The sequence below is a fragment of the Microtus ochrogaster genome, chromosome 15, assembly GCF_000317375.1.
Source record: "Microtus ochrogaster isolate Prairie Vole_2 chromosome 15, MicOch1.0, whole genome shotgun sequence".
Lineage (NCBI taxonomy): Eukaryota > Metazoa > Chordata > Mammalia > Rodentia > Cricetidae > Microtus > Microtus ochrogaster.
The window spans coordinates 4435179-4452950 of NC_022017.1; the positions used below are offsets into that span (position 1 = coordinate 4435179).

The 17772-nt window shown below is 43.4% G+C and overlaps 1 protein-coding gene across 2 annotated transcripts in view; it reads right to left on the reverse strand.

The window, feature by feature from the left end:
- The window catches only part of Dip2b (disco interacting protein 2 homolog B), a 197576-nt gene that overhangs the window by 79007 nt on the left and 100797 nt on the right, over positions 1 to 17772 (reverse strand). For both annotated transcript variants that reach the window (XM_013348681.2, XM_026782823.1), the window contains exon 4: positions 11488 to 11613. In XM_013348681.2, the coding sequence (XP_013204135.2) occupies positions 11488 to 11613 (126 nt within the window). The remainder of the gene's footprint in view (positions 1 to 11487; positions 11614 to 17772) is intronic.

Consider the following 17772-nt stretch of genomic DNA (forward strand, 5'->3'; position numbering starts at 1 on the left):
AAAAAAAAAAAAAAAAAAAAACAAAAGCTACAGAGAAACCCTGTCTCGAAAATCCAAAAAAATAAAATAAAATAAAATAAAATAAAATAAAAGGAGAGGGCTATGGGAGACATGGATACTACTTCTGCTGAAAAGTAGGAAGAGAGCAGGGTGATGACATCTCAAGTGGGGGCAAGAAACTGTCTTAGCCTGGAGGCACTGCCTGCTCTACTGGACAAGCTGGCTGGTTACAGGGTTAGTTGAGGTTTTCAAACATGACAGAGCCATGAGAATTCCCTTGACTGAGCTGGGTTCTAACTTCAGGAAGCAGGCCTAAATTAGAAGAGTTTGCTAAAAACTCAAAGTGCAGACCCAGGGAAAACTTCTAAATGACACTGGGTGGCTCTAATTAGTGACCTGTGGGTTGAATGGACTCCTTCACTTTGCTCTTGCTTTTGCAGGACTAACAATGGAACCCACACATGCTGTATGAGCTAACTAGCAGAGCCCCAGTATCATTCAGTTTTTGGGGGTTTGAGACAGATTTCTCACTCTGTAGACCATGCTGACCTCAAACTCAGAGATCCACCTGCCTCTGCTTCTCCAGTGCTGGGATTAAAGGCACCACCACTGCCCAGTCATTTTTGTTTTTTTTTTTTTTTGGTTTTTCGAGACAGGGTTTCTCTGTGGCTTTGGAGCCTGTCCTGGCACTAGCTCTGTAGACCAAAAAAAGTGTTACGCTCAGTTCTGCAGAAATTTTTTGTCTAATTCAGATGAATCAATGGGTCCAGGACATGCAGTGATTCAAAGAGCCAGAGAAATAAACAAGAGGGCAGAAAAAACAACAACAACCAAAAAAAAACAAAAAAAAAAACAAAAAAAAAAACCAACTAACACTCCACAATGGGAATTTGAGCTTAAAAAAAAAAAAAAGAAAAGGAAAACCAAACCAAACCGTGGTAATCCAGAATTCAGAAACCTGATCTATAAACCAGAGAGCCCAAATAAAGCAATGGCCACTATCTTTGCTTCTTGTTCAGACTACCAGTGATGCATTACCTCACATTAAAGGAGACGCACAGTCCAAGAACTGTAATGGTTTTAATGTACTCTATGCTGAAATCTATATCAGGTCCTAGGGATGCTGAGAAATATGAATGCCTGTGAGATAGGACCTACGGTATGGTACTGGCAACATACAACCCCACACAAGAACATAACGTGCCGTAAGCAATGGAAGAAGTCAAGAACTTTGGGAGGAGGACTGGATTTTGAATGCCTCAGTGTTACGTGGAGTAGGTTATTAGGAGGTAGAAGATGGAGGCATAGGGGGACAGACAGATGGAGACCCCAGAGAATTCAGTGATACAGCAAGAAGGCTCCCTGCAGGGAAAAGGTACACAAGATAACAGGGTGTCAAAGGAAAACACAAGGACAATGGTGCTTACAAAAGCAGTACCTCATAATTTCTAGAAAATACTTGAAAATTTCAACTCTATCTTGAAAGGAAAACACAAGGACAATGGTGCTTACAAAAGCAGTACCTCATAATTTCTAGAAAATACTTGAAAATTTCAACTCTATCTTGAAAGGAAAACATTCTGTAATCAAGCAGAAAGTGGGGGGCAGGGAGGCAGTGAGACTTGTGACCCTCACCATGAGAATTTAGTGTTTTGGAGTAACATCTCAGAATCCCACAAAGGCCTCTGGATTTATAAGCTGCCCTTACTGTGCCGTTTTAATTTGTGTAAGTCAAAAACCAGAATCAATCAATTTTTATTGGTAGTAAAACCCATATTTTCATTATTGGATTTGTGGAAAACTGACTGCATTATGTTTCTGTATTTGATCAATTATGTAATTAGGCGTAGTGTTTCAATTCAATTACCTGCTGTGCCTGCCAGCCCTCCTCAGGGTGTTTAATGGCTATTAGCTATGGAACAGCTTAGGCTAGGGCAAAATGTGGATGGCTTTGGGGTCTGTCTTCCATGTGAACTCTGAGGACTCACAAGTTTACTTGTAACTCGAGGTTAAATGATTCATTGTGAAGCCTCACCCATTCAACAAGTAAATATGCCTAAGCATGTGGTGGAGTTTCTCTTGTATTTTAATAAAGAGACTGGCTGGGCAGTAGTGGCGCACGCCTTTAATCCCAGCACTTAGGAGGCAGAGGCAGGTGAATCTGTGTGAGTTCGAGGCCAGGCTGGTCTACAAGAGCTAGTTGCAGGACAGGCTCCAAAGCTACAGAGAAATCTTGTCTCGAAAAAACAAACAAACAAAGACTGCCTGAAGATAAGAGAGTAAAGCAGCCCCACTGGTCAGCCTTACCGACCAGGCAGTGGTAACACACACCTTTAATCCCAGGAGCCACACTAGTTGCCATAAAAACCGGCCACTACATGCCTTTTAAGACACTAGAAAACGAGAGGAGGCAGCTTTCAGTTACAGTCTCATTCTGAGATTCCTGGAGACAGAATTGCCATTTCGGACTGAGATCAGGTAAGAGTCAGTGGCTGGCTGTTTTGCTTTTCTGACCTTCAGGTTGAACCCCAATTTCTGTCTCTAAGTTTTTATTAATCTTGCTTCATGAGCACTGTACCCGTGAGGGAGAATGAGATGCTGGGTGAGGAGGGCTTGGAGCCTTGTGGAGCTCATCCTCCTTTACCCTGCAGGGGAAGCAGAGATTGGCCGAGAGGCACAGCAATAACATCAGGTATAGCAAGTGAGAAAGGACAGTAGGTACAGAAAACAAGGCATATTTGAAGAAATTAACACAACAGAACCCAGCTGAAGCACACAAAGAAACCGAAAAAGGTGAGGGCACAATCGGGGAGCCTAAGGACATGAGAGGAAATATGCCTACCTGAGGCCACTGTGGGCCAGCACACGGCCCTCTCAGGCCCTAGAGGACTGATGAAAAGGTGTCTTTGTCTCTCCTCTGCCACAGTGTCTGATATTTTCCCTTAGTAACAGCTTAAATGAGGCACTAAGACATGGCTCAGTCAAGAGCACTTACTTCTGTGTCAGAGGACCTGAGCTCAGACCACAGCAGCCTTGTCAAGTGGGTTACAAACACCTGCAACTCCAACTCCAAGGGAGACTGCACTATCTGACCCCTGGGCATCAACACAACAGCATACCCAAGGTAAAAAACATAAATCTTTTCTTTTTAAAGACAGAATAACTTAAACAGCCTGTTCCTTTAGGATGAAAGCAGGGAACAGAGAAAGGGCTCAGCAGTCAAGAGCCACTTGTTCTCAATTCCTCCAGCGGAACCAGGTTTGATCCCAGTACCAATCTGGTAGCTTACAAATGCTGGTAACTCCCATTCCCGGGACTTCAGTGCCCTTCTCTGGCTTCTGTGAATGCATAGATATACATGCAGACAAAACACCCATACACATAAAATAAAAATAATAAATGAGAACCAAGAGAACAGACCCCTGAAGGTTGGTAGAAAAAAAGAAAACCATCTGCTCTGAGGGTCACAGCACCCAAGGGCATGGCTGCTGCAGGTCACATTCACGGGGAATTAACTCCCAGGGATGTGCAATGCTTAGTGCTGCTCTGGGATGGCTGCACTTTCTTTCTTTTCTCCTTTTTGAGCCAAGCTTTGCTATGCAGCTGCAGCTGGATCTGTACTAGAGTCTCCCCAAGCCTGTCTCTTGGGGGTGGGTCCATAGGCAGTGGGCCTCCACACTTGCCTGAGCCTACAACTTCACAAAAAAGAGAGAAAGAGAAAGGGCTCTTTTAAATATTATTATTTTGTAGTGTAAAAAAATGTCTACTAGGAATATTTGTAAAAAAAATTTTTGGCAAGATTTAAAAAAAAGGGGGGGAGTTGGGGAAGTTTTTTTAAAATGTATGTATTTGTTGGAGAGTGTACCATGGAGAACAATGTGCAGGAGTTAGTCCTCTCCTTCAGTTATGGGTCCTGGGTATGGAATTCAGGTCGTCAGGCTTGGCGTACAGTCATTATCTGCTAAAACCATTTTGTTTGACTGAGGTTTTTGAGACAGGGTCTTGATTTGTAGTCCTGGAAAGCTTGGCCTTTAACTCGTAACAATCAGCCATTTTGCCTCCTGAGCGCTGGGATTACAGTCATGAGTCACTACCCAGAGCTCAAAACGTTTTGTTGCTGTTGTTTGGTTCTAGGGGCTGAACCTAAGACTTCATTCATGCTAGGCCAACACACTACTGCTGAATTATACCCCCAGGCTAGAAAACAATCTTTAAAGCCTGGCCTTCTCTTTGTGCTGTGATTTAACACAGCACCATTTGATACTGTTCACCAGAAGCCTATCATTTATTTCAGTGGTTTTCACATGGGGTCACAACCCCAGTAGTGAATATCAGACTCAATTATGATTCATAACAGTTAGCAAAATTATAGTTATGAAGTAGCAACGAAAGAATTTTATGGTTGGGGGTCACCACGACATAAAGAACTGTATTAAATAGTTGTAGCAATGAGAAAGTTGAGAACCACTGCTCTATTTGGGTTTTTTGGGTTTTGGTTTGTTTTTTCGAGACAGGGTTTCTCTGCTGTAGCCCTGGCTGTCCTGGAACTAGCTCTTGTAGACCAGGCTGGCCTCAAACTCACAGAGATCTGCCTGTCTCTGCCTCCTGATGCTGAGATTAAAGGTGTACACCACCACCTGGTTAAAAAAACTAATTTTAAAAGACTTATAAGGATGACAATGACACCTAAAGCACCTGACACCTGAAAGTCAACGACACACACTGAGGAACAGCAATATGAGCTGACCAGTTCCTGGAGAATAGTTACTATCAGAGCTGGAGATGGTTCGGCAGTTGAGAGCACTGACTGTTCTTCCAGAGGACCCTGGTTCAGTTCCCAGCACCCACATGGCAGCTCACAACTGTCTGTAACTCCAGTTCAAGAAGATCACATGGTGTATACATATACATACAGGTAAAACCTTCAGGTGCACAAAATAAACAATCTTTTTAAAAAAAGAACAACAAAGGAAAACACATTCTGCCATACAGCAATATAACAAGCTTAGGTCTAGACACTGGCTTAGACAAGAGAGTAACAACAATCCCGAGGCTACAGGTGACACCCACAACCCTACAACCACTCAGAATAACACGTCACCTCAACTGGGCATGGAAGAGCAAGTGCTTCCGAGAACAGAGGAACAAACTTGCCAATGGAACAGTTAAGGCTTGATCTGGCGGAGGAGAAAGTGGATGGGGCTCTGCCACACAGAAAAGTCGTTTCTCCTGCCTGGATGACCGGCAACTTCAGCATGTACAAGAATACTTTGAGGAGAGATGGCTTTTACATAGGCAAGGGGAGATTTAAAACTTGAGAAGACGAATCTTTACAGAATAAGAAGGGGGTCTAGGAGGAGGCAGTGTACAGCATAGGGAAGGCTGGTTAGTTCTGGGCATCCAGAGAGCTCAGAGTTTCAAGGTGCTTGCTGCTCACCAGACAAGCTGAGTGTTTGACTCCCTGGACTCACATGGAGCAAGGAGAGAACTGGCTCCTGCAGGCTGTTCTCAGACCTCAACACATACCTTCCACACACAAATCAACAAATAAATGCAATTTTTACTTTTTTAAAAAAGGTTCGTTCTGAAGATAGGGGCTGAGTCTATTTTAGGCTACAAATTCTGAACCATTTAAACTGACACTAAGCCCATAAGCGTGGACATTCATTCGCTATGCAGCTCTTAGAGAGACTGAAAACTAAAGAGAATTTTTAAAAATTTTTTTTGGTTTTTCGAGACAGGGTTTCTCTGTAGCTTTGGTTCCTGTCCTGGAACTAGCTCTTGTAGACCAGGCTGGCCTCGAACTCCCAGAGATCCACCTGCCTCTGCCTCCCGAGTGCTGGGATTAAAGGCATGCGCCACCACTGCCCAGCTTAATTTTTAATTTTATTATTTTTTTATTTTTATTATTTTTATTTTTCAAGACAGGGTTTCTCTATGAAGTCCTAACTGTCCTGGAACTCACGTTGCAGCACAGGCTGGCCTCAAACTCCCAGACACACACACACACACACACACATCATTAAACAGTTTTCCTAGGAACTTCCCACATCTATTGAAAGTCTGCTTAGAAAACAAATGCTATATATACCCTGGGAGACAAGATACCATTTATGTTGTTTTGTTTTGGTTCTTTGAGACAGGGACTCATGCAGGCCAGACTGGCCTTAACTGGCTAAGTAAATCAGAAGGACCTTGAACTCCTCTGATGCCCACACCTCTACTTCCTAGGTGCTGGAATTACAGGCCTGCATCGTGACACCTAGGTTACTGCCCATTTGAATACTAGATTGAATATCTAACAACCCTTAGTGCTCTGAGTTTTCAGGAAAGCATATATTCAACACAAAACAATCCAGAAGAAGAGGCAAATATGTTAAGTAGCTTAAGGAATGACCTTTTGAATCAGTTCACTCTGGGAACTGCTATATGACTTAATGGGTAAAGGTGCTTGTCACCAAGCCTGACAACTCAAATTCAACCCCAAGCCCACACGGTAGAAGGTGTGAACGAACACACACACACACACACACACACACACACACACACACGCGCGCGCGCGAGGGTGCCCATACTAACTAGTGAACTAATCAACTGTTCTGCACTTGGCTCTAGTTATGACACAACAATCAGATCTTAGACGTCTTCAACCTACTTGTTGCTTCCTTTTTATTCTTCTGTGTGGGAAGGGCTCCAGGGACCAAACCCAGGGCCTTGTACAAACTGCATATGAAGTCAGCTCATGTCTCCTCAAGTGTCTCTTCTTTACCAGCTCCCAAAGACAATCGACCTTGACACCATCTATGGATAAGTTCATTTTCCTTTTTTCTTTCTTTTTTTTAAATTTATTTTTATTTTATTTGCATTGGTGTTTTGCTACATGTATGTTCTCATGAGGGTGTCAGATCTTAGACAGTTGTGAGCTGCCATGCGGGTGCTAGAACTTGAATTCAGGTCCTCTGGAAGAGCAGTCAGTGCTCTTAACTACTGAGCCATCTCTCCAGCCCCTAAATTCATTTTCCTAGTTCAGTCCTGTGCCCGCATGCCCTCTATCTCTACTTCCCTATGAACAGTACATGAAATGTATAAATAGCACTAAGTATGAGATTGCTTTCATTAGCAAATCATAATTTTACAAAAAGCTATTGAAGAACACAAATGTAACCTGATGGCATGGTGGTTCTGTATTCTACGTTGGCCTAAGGAATACCAAATGCTCCTGAAGGAGCTCCTCAAGCACACGTGACTACAGCTTACCGCCTGTGGACAATGAAAGGGCGCTGCCAAACAAGCCAGACCCAGCGCTGGGCTGGAGTCTAGCCACTGTTAACTGCGTCGTTTTAAGTTAGTTATAATCCTTGGGCAATTCTGCAAGCTGGTAGTCTTTAAGACTTCTCTTTTTCACCAATCTTTTTCATTTGGGGGGTGGGTAGGGTCTATGTACCCCAAGCTGGCCTCAGACTTAGAATGTAACTAAAGAGGATCCTGCACCTTCTGCATGTGGGATTATAGGTTTGTGCTACCAAACCTGTCATGTGGTTCTAGGGATTGAACCCAGGACTTCCTGTATGCTGAGCCTCATCCCCAGCCTCTGTATTCCCTTTCAAGTAACATTTAACTGACTGGAAGGTATTTTGGTCTGTAGCTCTCCAGAGGCAATGGCTATTTAATGTATACTATTCTAGTACTGTGCATACATGGGCAGCTGTTAAGTAAAGGGATTTCCTACCTGTGACACTCAGGAACAAAACTGAGTCTGATCGCTACTATTTTACAATGAGCAAGTCACTCCGCGACTGTGAATGTTGGATGTCACATGGCTATAGAACATCTGCTCTTTCTACTTAGGAGAAACACAAGTTGGGCAGGGCAGTCTTTGTCATGTGAAAGTTCTTGGCACAGTATAAGAAAAAATAATTCTATAAACCATCCTTGAGGTAGATGGAAAACTAACAATATCCCAAATGTGTTCCAAGACATCATTTCAATATATAGACATATAGGGAAAGAGATTGACAGTGTGTAAAGGCTTGAAAACAGAACTAGGGAGAGGAAATTACCCTTGTCTTCCACCCCGAGATAATTATCACTGCCAAGCAAGCCCCTATTCAGGACCCCACACATTTACACAAAACATGCCTCCACTAGAGCCAGCCCTGGGGTCACAGTGCTGGAGTTTATCTGGTCACCTGGCCACTCTTGCAGGAGCAAACAATAAGCTCCCACCGCCACAGAAAAAGCTCAGAAGCAGGAACGAGTAAATAAATTACTGTGGCTGGCATTGCTTTCCTATATGAATGGGCAATGGTGCTACACCAAGAACCTCCACAGAGAAAGCTGAGGCCATTGCTGCATGACATCAGTAAATGATTTCAGCACATTAGAGAACTGGGCAATAGTAATTCAAGCAGCCTAAAAGATGGGGAAGAGCACAGCATTCAAACTAGGACTCATGACACACTTAGAGAACTTAGACTTTCAAACCCACGGCAGGTTAGTGTATGCTGGCTGACATCTTTACCTGAGAGCTATTCATGAAAGAAGACAGATCATTTCCCACACCATTTACCACTGCTTCCGAACTAAATGATGCCGTAAGAGAAATAAAAATCTCTGGGGTTTCCTCCTTAAGCCCTCTGGATCAGGTAGCTCTAATTTTCATCAGGTTGGGAATCCAGGTGGCTGGACACCTCCCAAAGGGAAAGCAGCAGAGTGGTCAGTGTCCCAGAGTGAGATCCACACAGCACAGCTCATGAAGAGAAAGAACCTTCAAACCTGATGTGTGCAGTGACAGCTCAGTGTACAAAGAGCAAAGGCTAAACTATTGTGAAACGGGCTCATGTGGCACACTGTGGGGTAAATTGGTTTTTTGTGTGTGCGCATGAGGTGGAGTGTACGTGGAGTGGTGCCCTTGCAGGGTGAGCCTGAGAGGCCAGAGGCTGACACCAGAAGTCTTCCTCAATACATTTCCACAGTATTTTTCAGCTAGCTGACCGGCTGGTCAGTGAACTCCAGGATCCACCTGCATCCTACCCATGCGCTGCTGGGGTGGATATGACGGGGCTGGATGATCCAAACTCCATGGAGCCACCTCTCCAGCTGCCCACCTTTTGATCATTTTTATAACTGGCCAGAAGCTGATTTCAAAAACACTGAGTGATGAGCAATCCTGTAATCTCTCTTCCTCCTTCCCACTCCTAGAATACAGCCTCTTAACTTGGGTACTTGGGGCTAGCAAAAGTAGATAAGCCATATAAAACTGATATCTGAATTAGAGGTCACAGGTCCTGGGACACGCTGTCAGTGTCTTAAACTGCAACATGGCAAGATTAGCCGATGCTCTTTAGTTTTGTTTTTTGAGACAGGGTTTCTCTGGTAACCCTGGCCATCCTGAAACTTTCTCTGTAGCAAGGTGGTCTCGAACTCAGAGATTAACCTGCCCCTGACCCCCGCCAAGTGCTGGGCCTAGACTACCACCACCCAGCAAGAATGGCAAACTCCACTGCTAACATGAAAGATGCTGGCAGATTCCTAATGACACGGCCTCCTGCCTGCCCTCTCTGGAGCAGAGTACTTGTACTTGGTATGTGCAGAATCGCTGGATGAAAACACCAGGGTCTACCTCCCGGGGCTGTGTGAGGCTGCTCGAGAGGAGCCTCAACATCTCCTCTTGGGAAAAATTTCCTACTTGCAACATAGATGTCCCTAATAGCATATGGAAGTGTTTCAATTCCTACTCAGAAACCTCTAAAACAGAAGGTAAATGGAGAAAAAGCCTATTCACCCCCTCTGCTGATTTTGGGCCTTAGGAGAGAGAACCGTGTCGTTGTTATGAAATTATTAACATGTGTAACGTGGTCAAGAACATTATGCTTTATCTTGAAGGTTCCACAGAGAGAGAGAGAATGCATGTTTAGAGTTCAGAGGCTTGCAGTGGGCCGATGGCGAATGGACTATGGTTCCATTCAGCAGTGGACAGCTGTGACTTCTTTCGAGGGCCACTGAGCTCCCCTCTGGCAGTGATGCTTAAGAAAGGGTTGATAAAAGGCCCTCCCTGATCCTGTGGGGCATTCTCACTTTTAACCCACAGCCATGAGAGTAGCCATTTACTCTGGACCCACACCGCCTTGACAGGGGCCAGGAGAGGGCTGCTTCTAAGAACTGTATGTTGTGTTGTTCCCCACCCTCTGCCATTTACTGAAACTGAACCTTCAGCCATGCTGCAGGGGATCTGCCAACATGGATGGCTTCGAGACTGAGAGCCCCCTTTGTGCCTGAGGACCCAACTTGAACACTATACAAATGTGGAAGGGAACCCATCCAAGATTCTGAAGCGTGGGTCTGAAGTGTGCACCACTATGGACACAAAGTGCCGCATTGTGTTAGTCTGCTAGAGGTATCCTGTGTTACAGTTACATTTTGAGAAACACTTGAAGCCACAGAGCTATTTCTCTTTCAAACATATTGACACCACAAATGTGAAGGGAAAAAAAGCACACACAGCTAATGAGCCCACAGCAAACCCAAGTGCTCTGAGAAATTAGTCAAAACCTAGGAGAAAACTGTTGATGTGAGCCTGAATCCATAAGCATAGCTCAGCGTGGGAGCTGTGAACGAGAAACCAACCACACAGTGCAGCCCTCCAGGGAGGCTATCCAAATCCATGGTGTTGAGGGGAGGGCTAAGAGCACTTGCTGCTCTTACAGGACCCAGGTTTAGTTCCCAGCACCTGCAACAGTTTGTAACTCTGGTTCTAGGGTACCTGTTACCTTCTTCTGGCCTCCAAGAGCACAAGGCACATACACAGTGTGCATACATACATGTAAGCAAAACACTAATATACATAAAATAAACAAACCATTAAAGAATATTATCTGGTATTTGATCTAAGAAAAAATAAGGTTTTCATAAATTTGTTGAAACATTCTGAACAGGAAAGAAATTTGAGAACTGTCTAGTTGGTCCTAGGTTCTAAAGTTCTAACTCCTAAATTCACAATGGAAAAAGACCTCACTGTTAAAAAGGAAAACTTTAAAGATACAAACATATTAAAGGATATTTATTTTTTCAGATCTATTTCAAATTTGTATTAATGACCTCCTAAAATTTTTAGTGAAACAAAACTCTATTCCACGTCTACTCCTATGTTGGCTGTTGAACTAAGATGAAGCATCAACTGAGGACGGGTTAATAATATCTGTGACACAAAGCAGCCATATCGTCCTCACAGAAGGGCCTGGCCCGTGCTGCTGGTGACATGAGTGTGGGCGTCACAGGCCAGTCAACGCTGGGATTCAGAAGGAAGCTGTGCTTTGCACAGGTCTGGGAATGCTATGCTCTGTGCTGTGCAGAAAGTGACAACAGAGAACACTGCACAGGTTCACAGGATGATGTGTGCTGAGCTCCAGGTCCACCTCAGAGAGAAAAAGGTACATGTCCAAACACCCAGAGAGTAACTGTCAAAGAGAAAGGTTCCGATAAACCTACCGGGAGGAGTGCAAGCATCCGCAGGAGACTGGACAAATGTGGACCGCCTTTTGGTGGGCATGGGCAAAGCCATTTTTTGTTCTTTATGCTTTGCCAGAGCAGCCTGAACCGCTTCTGTGTGGATATCTGAAAAAATAACATATGGATTTATTTGCACTTGTGCTGGATGGTAACATCTGAGGAATGAACTATTGTTAAAAATGCCAAGGGGGAGGTTTAGGTGGTTTTATTTATTTTTTGATTCAGATCAATTAAGATAAAAATCAAAGATAGAAACAAAAGAAGTCAAGGGCAGTTTCATAGAGAACAATGAAGACTGAGTGCACAACTTTGGGAAACAGCAAAGGGCTGACTAGAGGGGGCATGAGTCCAGCAAGCACCTGTGCCCAGAGGGAGTCCAGCCTCTACGTGGACTGGAGTTAATTCTAAGGAAATAATTAGTGTTCTACACGAAAAATTTTGAATTAGAGCACTTCCAACAAAAGTAGCCTAGGGTACTCTTAGCTGTCAAAAAGAACTCCCTCAGGTCTATGCCACAGGGACAGAAGGGATGATTCTGGTCTAAAAGTCACAAGGGCACATGTTACTCATTTTGCAGCCTGCACATGGCTCTGGCCTCTTGCACTTGTCATAGGAACCTCAAAATTAGCATATTCCAAACAAAATTCTGGCTTCTTCACCCCACTACAAAATAAATAAGTAAATATGTAAATAAATAAAAAGCAACAACAACAACAACAACAAAAAACCCTGATTGTTCTGCACACAGCATGATGCATTCTGTCACTGCTTTGTAAACGAGTCTCTTTACAAGGCATTCAACTTGGACCTCTGGCCTGCATACGTACACACACACAAGCACACACCCACTCACACCAACACAAACATGTGTATACAAACATGTATACGGCCCCCTCACACACAAGGACTGAAGGGAAATAAAGATGCTCTTACAGATCCTGCTGAGGTGGAGCAAACCCAAGGTTTCCCCACTTGACAGTTTCTCCTGCCCAGGAACGGCTCCAGACACATCCTCTCAGGCTTCTCTGTAGCTTTGGAGCCTGTCCTGGAACCAGTTCCTGTAGACCAGGCTGGCCTCGATTTCACAGAGATCCGCCTGCCTCTGACTCTTAAGTGCTGGGATTAAAGGGTGCCCCACCACCACCGCCTGGCTTCTCTGCTCTTCAGTGTGACCTCAGATGAGCTCGTCCAGTCATACCCATGTCTGAGGAAATCTAACTCAGAGTCAGAAAGTGTAGGTCCCAGGACTGATGGGAGCTAAGGACAATGACCCAGAAAGGAGAGTCTGAACTTCAAGTCAGATCCCTAGAATTCTCTGCCATTTCCTTCTGTGACCTGTACCAGCTATTTAAGGGAACCTGAGTTGGCAGCTGCTCTTGCAACCAAAACAACCCTGACTGACACAAATAAATGGCTCCGCATCCTGACTTTAAAGGGCTCCACAGCACTTCCTGGAGTTAACAGGTTACAACTTCGGCAACCCTTTAATATCAAATGTTAGGTTGTTTCTATTTTTCTTACTACTGTCCACAATAAGAATAATTCAACATTTCACTTTAGAACACATCTAATTATCTCCTTAGCATTAGCTCCAAGCAAAGGGGTGAAATCAACAAATATCCACTTCTTATAATACTTAATACTTCCTTAGAATAATAATTTTTCTCTTACATAGCCACTGTTCAGTTATCAAAATCTGGAAGTGTAGCCAGGTGTGCTCTAGGAAACCTTTAAATTCCAGCACTCAGGAGGCAGCAGCAAATGGATCTTAAATTAGAAGTAAACTAGAAGTCAGGCAGGGCTACACAGTGAGACCTTGGGTTTTTTGTTTTGTTTTTTAAAATCTGTAACTTTAACATTGATGCGCCCATCCTGCTGTCTGACTCACAACCTAGCTGTTCCAATAATGCCATAGTTTCTCACCAGCTTTTCCTGATCTAGACACATATTCCTTTTGGATACCCTGATCCTTTAGCCTCTTATAATCTGGGACAGTGTCTTAGTCTTCCTGTCTTTTATTGTTATGACAGTGTCGCACAGCCTATTTTTATAAAACGTCCCCAAATGTTTGCAGCTTTGATATGTTCTTATTAGATCCAGGTATACACTCTGACAGGGACACCACAAAGAATGCGCCATTCTAAAACCATGGTATCAAGATATACCTGTCTATTATTGGTGACAGTACCTTCGAATATTCAGTTAAATGTTGTCTGTTAAATTAATCCACATGGTTCGTCTTCTTTGTTTTTGTCTGTTTGTTTCTTCCCCAACACACACTCTACTTGCTCTGTAGGCCAGGCTGACCTTGAACAAAAATCCACCTGTCTCTGCCTCGCAAGTGCTGGGATTAAGGCCTGACCACTGATGAGTCTTAACTGCATCATGACCCTGGGTGAGATATTTATTACTTAGGGAATCAACACATTCACTGGTTCCCCATCTACTCTGGGACTCTCCTGGTGTCAGCGTTTGTTGGCAAATTACTGGCATCCTGGCTCTTGGATACTTTTCATTTTGGTAGTTATGGTTTCCTGACACAGCGTGTCACCTAGTACCTTCCCTGTCCAGGCCTGGTCCTGCACAGCTCTCTCAGGAGCTCCTGTCAATGGCAGATATGCAGCATTCAGGAACCAGGATCCTGAACTAGCGGCTCTTGGGTCGATGGAACACAAACACAAGTATCTGCGCACATGTCCATATCTATTTCTATCTATATGTGCATTAAAAATGAGTCCCTATACTCTGATTTCATTCAGCCCAAAAAATTCCTTCTAATGTCACCCTTTCCATTTGTAACTTCCTTTTAACAATGCCCCCAATATTTTATTCACTCACTGAATCTATATTATGCTATATAAACAGCTACTTCAAAATTGTTATATCGATTGTAACAAATCTTCTAACTTGAGTTCAGTACCTGTTTCTAGTTGTCTGGTCTTTAGACTGGGAGCGTTTACGTGAAGAAAGCACTGTAATCAAACGCTGTTCAGGCCAGTTCTCAGGCTGCACGCCTGCTGAGCATGGCTTTATTCATGTTTCAAAAGCCCATGCCATTCCCAGTTAGCTCTCTGTCTTGGGGTTTTACCTCAAGATGTGAGCCCTCAACTTCTGCTCCAACGCCATGGGGGTGGGGGACTCATCCCCCGAAACTGCAAGTCCTGTCAAATGTTTTCTTTTCTAAGTAATCATGTAGAGATCAGAACCTGTCCATTCTTTCCACCATGTGAATCTCAGGAAGTGAACTCAAGTCATCAGGCTGGGCAGCAAGTGCCTTTAACCCACTGAGGTAAAATAAACCTTCAAGTCATTTGTTCATCTTCCCCACCAACTTCCAGTTTTATTTTCCCTAATTTTTTTCATATATTAGGGATATGAGATACAAATTGCCAAGAGGCAAATTTATACTGCTTTCCTACCACCACAAAAAAAAAAAAAAACTTATGTGCCTTTTATTGCATCAGAAAGTCTTTCTATATATAAAGTCCAAGTGATAAAAGTGTTGGCTGGTTTCCTTTGGTATGTGTACCCTTCTATCGTTCAAATCTCTAATCCAGAGAGGTGAAGTGGGAGGTAGCGTATGCTCCAGGCTATCTCCCAGCTGTGTGAACGCCAGTATTTCAACAGAACCTGCGTGTCCTGGTGAGCAGCAACACCAGCTGCACAGCACACAAAATAGACTCTCAGAAGCACAATGGTGGAGAGCTGAACTTGCTCTCTTATTTAGTCTGCCAACAGGCATGTGTGCCATACAAACTACTATAATTATTATAGCTAATATCTACCTATTTCTCACATTTTTCTGTGTTTTCTAAGCCATTCTTTGCATTCCCAAACAAATCTCAAAAGTAAATTCTCTGGGCCTGCAAACCCTTTGCAAACACCAGCTCTATGTAGTAAGAGGGGCAGGAGATATAATTTCAGTCCTGTATTTCACATTATCTGCTTTTGCATTTTTCACATTATCTGTCATTTTCTTTTGCACAGAGTAAACGGCTATTTATCCTTCAGAATGGCTTGGACAGCATCAGCATGAAGCCTGCGTCAGCAACAGGCACCTCCCGCTTCTTTCAGACGCTGCCTTTGTACCCTGGACTGTGTGAAGGACTCTTGTGTTTCCATCTATGCTTCCCCAGGATGTCATGCTGTGCTCAGACCACAGGAAGTGCTGCCAGGAGAGTTCCATCGCTCCTGGCTGAACTCAGGGGTATTAATACAGAAAGACATGACCTGAAGCCCCTGTGTCAGTCACTTTACGCAAACAGAACAGATTTGGACAAAGATATAGAAGCTCTCCTCTAGATGAAAGAGGGAGGCTGCATTTCCACAGCATCAACTCAGAAGAAGCCACACTGATGGTGAGAACCCATAGTAAGACATGACTGTCACAGTTGAGCTTGCTGTCCTGTTACAATTATACCACTCAGAGATTTTATGGGTCATTTTGTCAACAATAAGAAAACTGAGCAGAGGGAATTGCTCAATGGCCAAGCACTTGTCTGGGATGTGTGAGGTCTCTTAGTCCAATCCTACTTCAATCCCTAGAATCACCAAAAGAAACAAAGAAGTAATCATATATTAAAAAAACAATCTAAACACATACAGCACTAATTAAGAATGTTTCAAGAAACACCAGCTCAACAGTAGGGTACATTTTTGTCTCAAATTTCTGTACCTATGAGCACTAACTAATGCTCAGTCTCCTCCATACTAGGATTATGGAGTATACTACCTACCAAGTCCAGTTTGGGCTATTACTTTTAAAAGCATAATACCAACTTACTTACTTTGGGTTCTGAAATAGGATACTTTTATGTAGCATGTATATTTATTTCATACTATTTTAGTATTCCCTAAGTCCACTCAAATCAAGAATTCCATATCTTATTGAAATTTTTACACTATCTTACAAAAGAGACAAATTAAAGTATTTTTTTACATTTTATTTATTTATGTATTATGAGTGCTCTATCTGCATGTACACCTTTAGGCCAAAAGAGGGCACCAGATCTCACTATAGATGGTTGTGAGCTACCATGTGGTTACTGGGAATTGAACTCAGGACCTCTAGAAAAGCAGTCAGTGCTCTGAACCACTGACTCTCCAGCCCCCAAATTAAAATATTTTTAAAAGGGTCCTTATATTAGAAGAAATATGATTCATCACTGCCTTGGAAAATAAGTAAGCAGTCACAATGAAATAAGGTATTTCTCAATGACAGAATAGTAGCAAAGCTAGTGCTCTCACTTGGTTCTTTACCTCCCTAGGTATTTTTACCTGTGATAGGAAATGTGAGAGCAAAGCTGCCAACGTCAGGCATCATCCCGCTGATGATGGGAGGCTCACACCATCTGTATGACTAAGAACCACACAGTAGAAGTCACAGCTTCAGGTCCAAGAACACCGGGCCACCCAACTGTCCCTACATGAAAATGCTGGACCAGACACTGGTGTCAAAGGGAACAGACCCAGTTACTCCAGCCAAGATTCCTACTGGTCAGAACACAGCAGCCCTCCTAACAGAATGTGACGGGTTCAACGGCACAGGATTCATCTTGATCTCTTATAAGGAAATCACTTCTGTAGTTCATTCCCTGGACAAAGCTGACTTTGGATTTCTCTCCCAGAAGCCATCGAAGCTGAGTATCATTTTTCAGCTTAACAGGGTGATGCTAACACACCCTGAATGTCCTTTCTCATTTTATTGTTTTATTTGGGATGGCTAATTTCTCCAAAGATCAACATCTAAGGCATTCTAAGATAGATTTCCTTTGCACTGTAAGCATTAACTGCATTTGCTGCACTTAGGAATAAACCACACAAGTAGTCAGGAGGAAGAGGCACTGCTGCAGCAGCGTGTTGACGGTCCTCTGGCAAAGTACACCAAGAACAGGACACAGGATCTAAACTCCTAAGAGCAGGGGCTGGAGAGACGTTGCTCTTGCAGGGGACCCAGGTTCCATTCTCAGCATCCACGTGCCAACTCACAAGTCTGTAACTCCAGTTCAGTGGATCCAATTTTCTTCTGATCTCCATGCACAGTAGCCACACACAATGCACAGACATACATGTAGACATGCAGGCAAAACACCCACACACATGAAATAAATAATCTCTGAAAACAGCTCTTACAATTATATCTTAAACATTAAGCACAAAGGTTATTTAGAGTTGTGATGTGGGAATGATTTCTTATTAATAAAGAAACTGCCTAGGCCCATTTCATAGGCCAACCCTTAGGTAGGCGGAGAAAACAGAACAGGA